The sequence below is a fragment of the Ambystoma mexicanum genome, chromosome 11, assembly GCF_040938575.1.
Source record: "Ambystoma mexicanum isolate Mex_15411 chromosome 11, UKY_AmexF1_1, whole genome shotgun sequence".
In the NCBI taxonomy this organism is placed as follows: Eukaryota; Metazoa; Chordata; class Amphibia; order Caudata; family Ambystomatidae; genus Ambystoma; species Ambystoma mexicanum.
Genome location: NC_090934.1, coordinates 52,576,732 through 52,589,431, shown reverse-complemented (window position 1 = coordinate 52,589,431; position 12,700 = coordinate 52,576,732). Strand labels below are relative to the sequence as shown.

Sequence of the window (12,700 nt, the reverse complement as noted above, 5' to 3'; positions counted from 1 at the left end):
CACACATAGCAAACATGCCTAAGAGGGGGAAAAAGAGTCTCACTCTTAGCAGGAGAAAAAAAAAACTTCAAATCCAGCAAAGCTGCTGCGGGACTCTATAGGTAAGGGACATTAGCCATAGAATGAGAATTCTCCCTAACACTTTCCACTTCCGCTCCAAGGCTTTGGACTCTCTAGCTTGGACGATTAGCAGATTTTGCCAATTCAAGGAGAGCACCAATATAGACACTGCCAGAGGTGGACACAGCACCCATTGCATGTACTTGCAGAGACACTGCCAGAGGTGGACACAGCACCCATTGTATGTACTTGCAGAGACACTGCCAGAGGTGGACACAGCACCCATTTCATGTGCTTGCAGAGACACTGCCAGAGGTGGACACAGCACCCATTGCATGTACTTGCAGAGACACTGCCAGAGGTGGACACAGCACCCATTGCATGTACTTGCAGAGACACTGCCAGAGGTGGACACAGCACCCATTGCATGTACTTGCAGAGACACTGCCAGAGGTGGACACAGCACCCATTTCATGTGCTTGCAGAGACACTGCCAGAGGTGGACACAGCACCCATTGCATGTACTTGCAGAGACACTGCCAGAGGCGGACACAGCACCCATTTCATGTACTTGCAGAGACACTGCCAGAGGTGGACACAGCAACCATTTCATGTACTTGCAGATGGCTTCATTTGAAGGAGTGGGTCTCATACTGAGGGTTTCATTGTGAGCAAGCGCATCATTCTGTGGAGGCATTGCAAGGGTCATTGCTTATTCCAGGAGCGCAGCACAGTCCATCCAGAACAAAACTTCCAGTGCTGCCGCGTAACCCTGCCTGCGACACCTAGACCTCATCATGGAAGATCATGTGCTTCACTCTCGTCACCACAGGGGATCTACTCCTTCAGAGATCTGCTCTGCGCAGAAGCTGATTGGATGGACATCGAGTCAGCATATGGCTCAGGGAGGGTGTGTCCATGACTGCTCCAAGGAGGAAGTCTACCAGACCCCAGGGTGTTGCTGAATGTGTCCCAGAGCCACAGAGAACGAGCCCCAGGTCATGAGGTAATTGACCACAATCTGTGCTGGAAAAAAGCACCAAGCCCTCCTTCAATGAAAATGGCAGTGACAAAGCAAAGGGGATAGAACTGAAGAAGCCAATGCTGTAGACACCTGCCCTATGTCAACAGTGATTCCAGGCATTGGTTGGACTGCTACGCTACAACCTTGAATCGGGAGACAGCAAGGGGCTTACCTGGCAGACTACTCCGCAACCTGAACAGCATCACAGCCAGCCAGGAATTATGCATGTCCTGCAGGGGATGATGCCTGTCTTGCAGGGGGTGATGCATGTTCTGCAGGGGATGATGCAAGTCCTGCAGGAGATGATGCAAGTCCTGCAGGAGATGACGCATGTCCTGCAGGGGCTGAAGCAAGTCCTGCAGGGGATGATGCATGTCCTGCAGGGGCTGATGCAAGTCCTGCAGGGGCTGATGCAAGTCCTGGAGGGGATGATGCAAGTCCTGCAGGGGATGATGCATGTTCTGCAGGGGATGATGCAAGTCCTGCGGGGGATGATGCAAGTCCTATAGGGGATGATGCATGTCCTGCAGGAGATGATGCAAGTCTTCCATGGGATGATGCATATCCCGCAGGAGATGATGCATGTCCTGCAGGGGATGATGCAAGTCCTGAAGGGGATGATGCAAGTCCTGCAGGGGATGGCACATGTCCTGCAGGGGATGACGCATGTCCTGCAGGGGATGATGCATGTCCTGCAGGGGATGATGCAAGTCCTGAAGGGGATGATGCAAGTCCTGCAGGGGATGATGCATGTTCTGCAGGGGATGATGCATGCAGAAATGCTGCACTATCATCCTTAATGGTGACTATGGTTAACCTTTTATACAATACTTGGAGAACAATTACTTCAACTCCATCTTCCTTTCAGGGCACACAAGACAACACATCTCTTTGTAACTTCCATCTCCATTGAAACAGGAAGTGTCTCGAGGCGATTCCGTTGCCCGACCGGTGCTATTATAAACCAGATCCTTTCGGTCTCTGGCCTTCATTGACCAACCTTTGCAAACCACACTAGTCAAGTAGTGTGCTTGCTTTTCTCAATGAAGCGTGCCCATCTTGGTAGGTTCCGGGAATGCCTGCAGGTTTTGGAGAGCACCCCTCCATTTGGTTCCTTCTTCTCCTGTTCATCCAAGCAGGAACCCATACCCACGAAAAAGAACAAAACATTAAAACAAGCCTCAAAGTAAGCAGCAGAACCACTCCCAAGAAATCTTTACAGTAAATGTAAATTTCACTTGAAAAAGTTTGAAACTTTGTGTCGCAGAGGCTGAAACGACAACCCTTTGAAAAGAAAGAATATTTGCAAATAGCCAATCGTATAAATCCTGCCCGAACAGGCAGGAAGGAAAGGAGAGGTCATCAGATGTCAAGAAAAAGGCTCCTCTGGAAGGAAAGTGCAGTGCTGCCAGAGATGTGTCCATGCAGTGCAAGGAGTAAGGGTTTTCTATCAGTGCCCTCAGCTCTTTCTAAGAGTGCACCCAGCCCAGAACTCTCCTGGCCTCCCCTATTCATCTCCTACCCCTGGACTCACTACTCCATGAGTACAACCCCTATGCCTGAGGAGTAAGGGTCTTCCATCAGTGGCCACAGCTCTTTCTAAGGGTGCACCCAGCCCAGAACTCTCCTGGCCTCCCCTATTCATCTCCTACCCCTGGACTCACTACTCCATGAGTACAACCCCTATGCCTGAGGAGTAAGGGTCTTCCATCAGTGGCCACAGCTCTTTCCAAGGGTGCACCCAGCCCAGAACTCTCCCAGCTTCCCCTATTCATCTCTAACCACTGGACTCATTACTCCATGAGTGTAACCCCTATGTCTGAGGACTAAGGGTCTTTTATCAGTGACCTCAGCTCTCTCTAAGGGTGCACCCAGCCCAGAACTCTCCCGGCTTCCCCTATTCATCTCCTACGCCTGGACTCATTACCCCATGGCGCAACCCCTATGCTTGAGGAGTAAAGTCGTTACCCCATGAGTGCAACCCCTATGCCTGAGGAGTAAGGGTCTTCCATCAGTGCCCTCAGCTCTTTCTAATGGTTCACCCAGCCTAGAACTCTCCAAGCTTCCCCTATTCGTTACCCAGCCATGGACTCATTACTCCATGGGCTCAACCCCTAGGCCTGAGGAGTAAGGTCGTTACCCGATGGGCGCAACCCCTATGTCTGAGGAGTAAGGGTCTTCCAACAGTGCCCTCAGCTCTTTCTAATGGTGCACCCAGCCCAGAACTCTCCAGGCTTCCCCTATTCATATCATACCCCTGGACTCGTTACCCCATGGGCACAACCCCTATGCCTGAGGAGTAAGGTTGTTACCCCATGGGCGCAACCCCTATGTCTGAAGAGTAAGGGTCTTCCAACAGTGCCCTCAGCTCTTTCTAAGGGTGCACCCAGCCCAGAACTCTCCAGGCTTCCCCTATTCATATCATACCCCTGGACTCGTTACCCCATGGGCACAACCCCTATGCCTGAGGAGTAAGGTTGTTACCCCATGGGCGCAACCCCTATGTCTGAAGAGTAAGGGTCTTCCAACAGTGCCCTCAGCTCTTTCTAAGGGTGCACCCAGCCCAGAACTCTCCAGGCTTCCCCTATTCATATCATACCCCTGGACTCGTTACCCCATGGGCACAACCCCTATGCCTGAGGAGTAAGGTTGTTACCCCATGGGCGCAACCCCTATGGCTGAAGAGTAAGGGTCTTCCAACAGTGCCCTCAGCTCTTTCTAAGGGTGCACCCAGCCCAGAACTCTCCCGGCTTCCCCAATTCATCTCCTACCCCTGGACTCATTACTCCATGAGTGTAACCCCTATGCCTGAGGAGTAAGGGTCTTCTGTCAGTGCCCTCAGCTCTTTCTAAGGGTGCACCCAGCCCATAACTCTCCCGGCTTGCCCAATTCATCTCCTACCCCTGGACTCATTACTCCATGAGTGTAACCCCTATGTCTGAGGACTAAGGGTCTTTTATCAGTGACCTCAGCTCTCTCTAAGGGTGCACCCAGCCCAGAACTCTCCCGGCTTCCCCTATTCATCTCCTATGCCTGGACTCATTACCCCACGGGCGCAACCCCTATGTTGAGGGGTCCATTGCTTCACAGTCTTTTTTTATGCCTTATAAATCACCTACATACACAGAACTCTCAACGCCTTCCATCAGCCCCTACCCTGCCTTCCTCCATGCCCTTCCAATGCCGTCCTGCCCATCCATCAGAAAGATCTGCCCTACATGGGCCCATCGCTGCTCTGACCTGCCCACCCTGAACATGGATCTCCTGAAATAACCCTGTTCTCTTGTCCTGTGGTTTCCCTGTTATTGAGTGTGCATATAGGAGATCAACGCCCTGCTAGCGAATCTGTTATTTCAACAATAGGTCTTGCTTTGCAGAAGTCATCAGTAGACCAGAGGATGAGCCACTCACCTCCAAAATGCAGCGTAGACGGCAAGGAGTATCAGCAGGGCCATGCACGAGACGGCACAGCCAATCATGAGGGGAACGGACGGGGAGCCTGCCGGGTCCATGGCCTGAAACACAGAAAAGGAGAGCTTGAGTACCACGCGCCGTGCCTTTAATGCTTCCAGCAAGATACTAACCCTGTAACATTGGCTTTCATGGGTGGGAATCTGTCCAAACAAACACTGCAGCATTTTACCTCAAAGAGAACATGTCAAGAAAGGGACCTCCTGGAGATGGTCTGGCGCCAAGCATCACCCTTTACACCACTGTGAGAAATACAGGAGCCCAGAAGTAACAGGGCAGGGAGAGCCAACTCAGCCAAAAGTGCAATCACTTCAGGGTTCCTGAATACCACAATGAATATGTCCGAGAACTACTCATGTATAATGAATTTCAATAGAAACCATTTGCATATGTCTTCGGCGGCTTGGAAAACTCGAGTAGATTTCCCAATTTCTGCTGCAAATACCTCCTCATTAGGGACTTTTCTGAAACCTTCCAGGACTTCGGCAGCTCACCGACCCAATCCTAAGTAGTAACGCTGTTTTTTTAAGACATGTTTTCATGGTTTCTTGCTGTCCCTCCTCCACCTGTGAGTGGCCACTCTCACAGTTGCTTCTCATTGGGCCCCTTATTGAAGTGTAACTCAGCCTTTGCCACTGCTTGATAGGCTCCCTATGGAAAGTGGGTGTTGGCACAATACCAAGTCTTCCCCTTGGTTCTCACTTACCTGTGCCACAAGGGTTCTCAGCCAAGCGGCATTGCGTTCCACCTCGCCTGTCTGGAGCGCTGAAAGCCATGATTGGCATGCACACGGATGTGTGGTTTGCGTGCCAACATCAGTCAACAGGTCTCCCTGAGGCTCGCCTCAGCGTCTTGGATTTCAGCGTTTAGCCCCTCCAGGGGTCTTTGGAAGCCCATGGGCTGGTGAAGCTGCTGCTTGACTCATGAGATGTGAGACTTGAGGTTGCACAGGAATGCAAGGAATGGTTTTCAGATGCACTCAGGGTCTAACAATAGGCCACCTAAGCGCCACAGTGGCTTCTAGGCACTCTGGAGTTGTTTGGGTGATGAGTCTCTAGTGATTTCGGAAAGGGAGACAGGCGATGCAGCAGATTGACCCCGGGACCCAACGGAGGGTCAGTACTTTCCTAAACACCACAAGCTTGGCTAAGGTTGAACCAGTGGGCATCACGACATTGCCATTTTAAGAGTGCTGGGCACTTGATCTTTTGAGTGACCGGCTTGTGCATCCGGGCCAGAGCCACATGGGCCAGAAGGAAGCTTAAGGCCAGAGGCTGCTGAATGGGGGCTTCCAGGCCACGACTAGAAGGGTCTGCGGGTTCGGAAAGAGAGTTTGAATGCCCAGAGGAGATTGGTTTTAGGGCTGTGCACACTGCTTCCTCTTGCAGAACTCTGCCTGCAGCTGTGGAGGCACAGTGGATTCCTGCAGCAGAGTCCTACAGGAGGGCCAGAAGAGAGGTACCGTGGACTCAGACCCCAAGGGATACCTCAAAGCCTTGAGGATGTATATCCAAGTCCAAGAAAGACCACGCTCTTAAGGGGGCTAAAAGACCAGAGCGCTGGCTCCGAAGACATATCTTTAGGGCACGGTTCCCTCGCTTCTGAGAGGGGCTGGAAGGTGGGGGTAGACGGGGAAGCCAGGGTCACTAGGGAGTGTCATAATTACCTGCTCAATAGGACAGGGCTCTCATCCTTGTCTACTGTCTCCACTAGGAGGAAACAGCAGGTGCCTTGGTCTCTTCATAGGCTGGGTGTTGGCCCCCATATGTTTGACACCTTCAAAGGAATTAGTACAGCCAGATGCAGTCAGCAGCTTCAGCAGTGTCTGGGAGGAACATGCAGCGGACAGCCGGGACCACTGCAGTGGTGCAGCCAGCTGGACTGCAGTGTTGCAGCCTGCCATCTGCTGCAGACTATCTTCACTCAGGCTACAGGCATCTGTACTGTGCAGGGTGGGAGTCAAGAATAGGCCTGGCAAGTGTTCATAAAGGAGGAGGGCCCGTCCCTTGTTTACATGTATATAGTCATATATTATGCATACAAACATGACTATGACCAGAAAGACCCACTGGGCAAAGGCTAACGGTCTGCGCTACGGCACACCCACGTGGCCATCGCAGCTCATGCCAGGCACACCTGCATAACAGACCTTCCTGGGCCTTTTGCATGGAAGTGTAAAGGACTATCTAGTTCATTGGGTTCAAGCAAATGAGCCAACACACACTCCTTGCTCTGCACATCAATACTTGCTGGCTGTCCCCACATCCTGCTATGCCAACAGAGGAGACGGGTGTTTCTCTGTCCTGGGTCTCTGGCTTTGGAATTCTCTCCCTATTAGTCTGCAAAGTATTGATACTTTACTTTTAGAAAAACTCCTAACACGTATATTACTAAATAACCTATGCAATCTCTACTTACCTCACCCGTTTAAAAAAAAAAATAATAATAACCTTCACTCAATGAAGGACACGCTGCATGATTCCTTTGTTCCGTATAAAACAAATCCTGTAGTGGGTGCCCTGGGCTGTAGCTATTCATTCTGGGTAACCTGGGCTGTATGCATTCATTCTGGGGACCCTGGGCTGTATCTATTCATTCTGGGTAACCTGGGCTGTATCTATTCATTCTGGGTACCCTGGGCTGTATCTATTAATTCTGGGTAACCTAGGCTGTATGCATTCATTCTGGGTAACCTGGGCTGTATGCATTCATTCTGGGTACCCTGGCCTGTATCTATTCATTCTGGGGACCCTGGGCTGTATGTATTCATTCTGGGTAACCTGGGCTGTATGTATTCATTCTGGGTACCCTAGGCTGTATGTATTCATTCTGGGTAACCTGGGCTGTATGTATTCATTCTGGGTACCCTAGGCTGTATGTATTCATTCTGGGTGCCCTGGGCTGTATGTATTCATTCTGGGTAACCTGGGCTGTATGTATTCATTCTGGGTACGCTGGCCTGTATCTATTCATTCTGGGGACCCTGGGCTGTATGTATTCATTCTGGGTAACCTGGGCTGTATGTATTAATTCTGGGTACCCTAGGCTGTATGTATTCATTCTGGGTAACCTGGGCTGTATGTATTCATTCTGGGTACCCTAGGCTGTATGTATTCATTCTGGGTACCCTAGGCTGTATGTATTCATTCTGGGTAACCTGGGCTGTATGTATTCATTCTGGGTACGCTGGCCTGTATCTATTCATTCTGGGGACCCTGGGCTGTATGTATTCATTCTGGGTACCCTGGGCTGTATGTATTCATTCTGGGTAACCTGGGCTGTATGTATTCATTCTGTGTGCCCTGGGCTGTATCTATTCATACTGGGTAACCTGGGCTGTATGTATTAATTCTGGGTACCCTGGGCTGTATGTATTAATTCTGGGTACCCTGGCCTTTATGGGCTGTATGTATTCATTCTGGGTACCCTGGCCTGTATCTATTCATTCTGGGGACCCTGGGCTGTATGTATTCATTCTGGGTAACCTGGGCTGTATGTATTCATTCTGGGTACCCTAGGCTGTATGTATTCATTCTGGGTAACCTGGGCTGTATGTATTCATTCTGGGTACCCTAGGCTGTATGTATTCATTCTGGGTGCCCTGGGCTGTATGTATTCATTCTGGGTAACCTGGGCTGTATGTATTCATTCTGGGTACGCTGGCCTGTATCTATTCATTCTGGGGACCCTGGGCTGTATGTATTCATTCTGGGTAACCTGGGCTGTATGTATTCATTCTGGGTACCCTAGGCTGTATGTATTCATTCTGGGTAACCTGGGCTGTATGTATTCATTCTGGGTACCCTAGGCTGTATGTATTCATTCTGGGTGCCCTGGGCTGTATGTATTCATTCTGGGTAACCTGGGCTGTATGTATTCATTCTGGGTACGCTGGCCTGTATCTATTCATTCTGGGGACCCTGGGCTGTATGTATTCATTCTGGGTAACCTGGGCTGTATGTATTCATTCTGGGTACCCTGGGCTGTATGTATTCATTCTGTGTGCCCTGGGCTGTATCTATTCATACTGGGTAACCTGGGCTGTATGTATTAATTCTGGGTACCCTGGGCTGTATGTATTAATTCTGGGTACCCTGGCCTTTATGGGCTGTATGTATTCATTCTGGGTACCCTAGGCTGTATGTATTCAATCTGGGTACCCTGGGCTGTATGTATTAATTCTGGGTACCCTGGGCTGTATGTATTCATTCTGGGTACCCTGGGCTGTATGTATTCATTCTGGGTACCCTGGCCTGTATCTATTCATTCTGGGGACCCTGGGCTGTATGTATTAATTCTGGGTACCCTGGCCTTTATGGGCTGTATGTATTCATTCTGGGTACCCTAGGCTGTATGTATTCAATCTGGGTACCCTGGGCTGCATGTATTAATTCTGGGTACCCTGGGCTGTATGTATTCATTCTGGGTACCCTGGACTGTATGTGCTGTATGTATTAATTCTGGGTGCCCTGGGCTGTATGTATTCATTATGGATACGTTGAGCTGTATGTATTTATTCTGTGTACCCTGGGCTGTATATATTCATTCTGGGTGCCCTGGGCTGTATGTATTCATTCTGGGTACCCTGGCCTGCAAGTATTGATTCTGGGTACCCTGGGCTGTATGTATTCATTCTGGGTACCTTAGGCTGTATGTATTGCTTCTGGGTACCCTGGGCTGTATGTATTCATTCTGGGTACCCTGGCCTGTATGTATTCATTCAAGATGCCCTGGGTTGTATGTATTCGTTCTGGATGCCATGGGCTGTATCTATTCATTCTGGGGACCCTGGGCTCTATGTAATCATTCTGTGTACCCTGGGCTGCATCTATTCATTCTGGGTACCCTGGGCTGTGTGTATTCATTCCGGGGACCCTGGGCTGTGTGTATTCATTCTGGGGACCCTGGGCTGTATGTATTCATTCTGGGTACCCTGGGCTTTGTGTATTAATTCTGGGTATCCTGGGCTGTATCTATTCATTCTGGGGACCCTGGGCTGTATGTATTCATTTGAACCGTATCAGAGCCACCTGGGCAATGGACATTGCTGAACATAGGCGACTGACACAGCGCACACAAAAAATCAAAAGAGGAGAAACTCTTTTTGATATACTGTGTGCCTTATGCACAACCAATTAAATAAATAAATCAATAAATAAATAAATAAATAAATAAATAAATAAATAATGCCCCACTCCTCACAATACATCCAACGCACGAGTTGAGAGCCATGTGAAGGCTCGCTTCATCTCAGATATCTGGATAAGCCTTTACTTTACTTTATTTCTAATGTGCACCATATGACCCGGAGGCTTAAGGGCACACCAAACAGCAAAGACAACAAATACTTAACAAATATATCCTCAGCGATAAACTTTACCCAAAGTGCCATCATAAACACCAGGAAAAACACATGGCTTTCTATCTAAACAACTAAGTTTTCAATTTTTTTCTCAAGATAGCCAATGAATTCCGCCCTCTTAGATCCGGCGGGAGAGCACTCCATGCCTGAGGAGAAGCACTAAAGAAGGCTCCTGTCATGACCCAAGTCAAGTTACAGGCCGGTACTTTCCGCTGATGGGTGTTATTAGATCTCAAGGCCGGAGCAACAGTTTTCTTCATTAGAGCTTCTCTAAGATATCTAGGGCCCCACACCAGCTAGACATTTATGGGTAATCACAAGAAGACGAAAGTGAACCCTCGCCTCAATGGGGAGCCAATGTAGGTCACGTCTAGCTTCAGAGACGTCATCTCTCTTTTTTTATCAGACCCTTAATGACCATGGCAACCCCATTTTGAATGGTTTGTAGGCGATTTAGACCCGTTTTGGCTATCCCTACCAATAGGCTACTGCAATAGTCCATTTATGATCCTATTATGGCCCTAGCCGCTGTTTGGCAATTCACTTGTGATGTATATGGGTGAAGCTGCACCAACAGTTTAGTGTAATAAGCAGATGAGGACACTAGGCTGTTTACACGAGCCCTCATATACATATGAGGGCTCATGATATTGATAGAGTACAAATACCAACGTCTTCACCTTTTTCTGTGTCTATGTTATGTTCTGCCACCAAAAAATGAATGTAGTCTTTGTCCAGTCTCCTCGTTCTATTCTCTGTACCTCCCACCATTAACTCTGTCTTTTCCTTATTAAGTGCAAGGCGATTTACCGTCATCCAAGTATGTATCAGATCAGAGATTTAGTTAAGAATTTTTTCATCCTCTTCGTGATTCCCAGATAGCGTGATGACACATTACGTGTCACGCACATAATTCGTGAATCCTACCTTATTGTCCTCCAAAAGATTTAAAAAAAAGGGAACTGTGAAAATATGATATAATGAAGGAGATAAACAGTCTACTTGTGATATTCTGTACGCCAGCCGTGCTGGTTGCGATTCAGCCTGCTTGCTTCATACTCAGCACCCTCTATTATTTGTGATATTCTGTACGCCAGTCGTGCTGGTTGCGCTTCAGCCTGCTTGCTTCATACTCAGCACCCTCTATTACTTGTGATATTCTGTACGCCAGCCGTGCTGGTTGCGCTTCAGCCTGCTTGCTTCATACTCAGCACCCTCTATTACTTGTGATATTCTGTACGCCAGCCGTGCTGGTTGCGCTTCAGCCCGCTTGCTTCATACTCAGCACCCTCTATTACTTGTGATATTCTGTACGCCAGCCGTGCTGGTTGCGCTTCAGCGCTTCAGCCTGCTTGCTTCATACTCAGCACCCTCTATTACTTGTGGTATTCTGTACGCCAGCCGTGCTGGTTGCGCTTCAGCCTGCTTGCTTCATACTCAGCACCCTCTATTATTTGTGATATTCTGTACGCCAGTCGTGCTGGTTGCGCTTCAGCCTGCTTGCTTCATACTCAGCACCCTCTATTACTTGTGATATTCTGTACGCCAGCCGTGCTGGTTGCGCTTCAGCCTGCTTGCTTCATACTCAGCACCCTCTATTACTTGTGATATTCTGTACGCCAGCCGTGCTGGTTGCGCTTCAGCCCGCTTGCTTCATACTCAGCACCCTCTATTACTTGTGATATTCTGTACGCCAGCCGTGCTGGTTGCGCTTCAGCGCTTCAGCCTGCTTGCTTCATACTCAGCACCCTCTATTACTTGTGGTATTCTGTACGCCAGCCGTGCTGGTTGCGCTTCAGCCTGCTTGCTTCATACTCAGCACCCTCTATTACTTGTGATATTCTGTACGCCAGCCGTGCTGGTTGCGCTTCAGCCTGCTTGCTTCATACTCAGCACCCTCTATTACTTGTGATATTCTGTACGCCAGCCGTGCTGGTTGCGCTTCAGCGCGCTTGCTTCATACTCAGCACCCTCTATTACTTGTGATATTCTGTACGCCAGCCGTGCTGGTTGCGCTTCAGCCTGCTTGCTTCATACTCAGCACCCTCTATTACTTGTGATATTCTGTACGCCAGCCGTGCTGGTTGCGCTTCAGCCCGCTTGCTTCATACTCAGCACCCTCTATTACTTGTGATATTCTGTACGCCAGCCGTGCTGGTTGCGCTTCAGCCTGCTTGCTTCATACTCAGCACCCTCTATTACCTAGGAGAGAGGTGATCCAGAGTGCAGCACTGTCCGAAAAATGGGCAACCTCTTTTAACCTGGTGACAGCACAGTGTGATCCACCAGGTCAAAAGCTCCAGACCAGTCCAGCAGCAGGAGTAGGGCAGTCTGCCCCTTATCCGTAATCTGGAACAATTGCGATTTCAAATCAAGCAACGCCGTCTCAGTTCCATGCCCTCGTCTAAAACCCGACGGTCACTTATTTAAATCCCATGTTTATTCAAAAAAACTGTGAGTTGCAAATAAGCTACCTGGTCAAGAATGTTTAGGAGAAACGGCAGGTTCGTAATAGGGCGATAGTTCACCGGCATCTCAGGACATAGATCTGCTTTTTAAAGTAATGGAGTAATCCACGCAGTCATCAGCCCTGCTGGAACGCAATTTTCAGCAAATTATGCATTAGCAAACGTACAGAGCGTGCCTAGAAGAATGGTGGTACAGTGTTTAATTATCATAGCCGGGCACGGATATCCGTTACAACTAGTAGGTTTGAGGTTCGCAATAATCGTAGCCAATTCTGGTTCAGATATATGTCTGAAAATGAACTGGTGATCTTGAGT

At 49.1% G+C, this 12,700-nt stretch overlaps 1 protein-coding gene across 12 annotated transcripts in view; it reads right to left on the bottom strand.

Moving 5' to 3' along the window:
- ADGRB2 (adhesion G protein-coupled receptor B2) overlaps nt 1–12,700 on the bottom strand; it is a 1,170,899-nt gene that overhangs the window by 302,463 nt on the left and 855,736 nt on the right. For all 12 annotated transcript variants that reach the window (XM_069622503.1, XM_069622504.1, XM_069622505.1 and 9 more), the window contains one exon: nt 4,496–4,599. In XM_069622503.1, the coding sequence (XP_069478604.1) occupies nt 4,496–4,599 (104 nt within the window). The remainder of the gene's footprint in view (nt 1–4,495; nt 4,600–12,700) is intronic.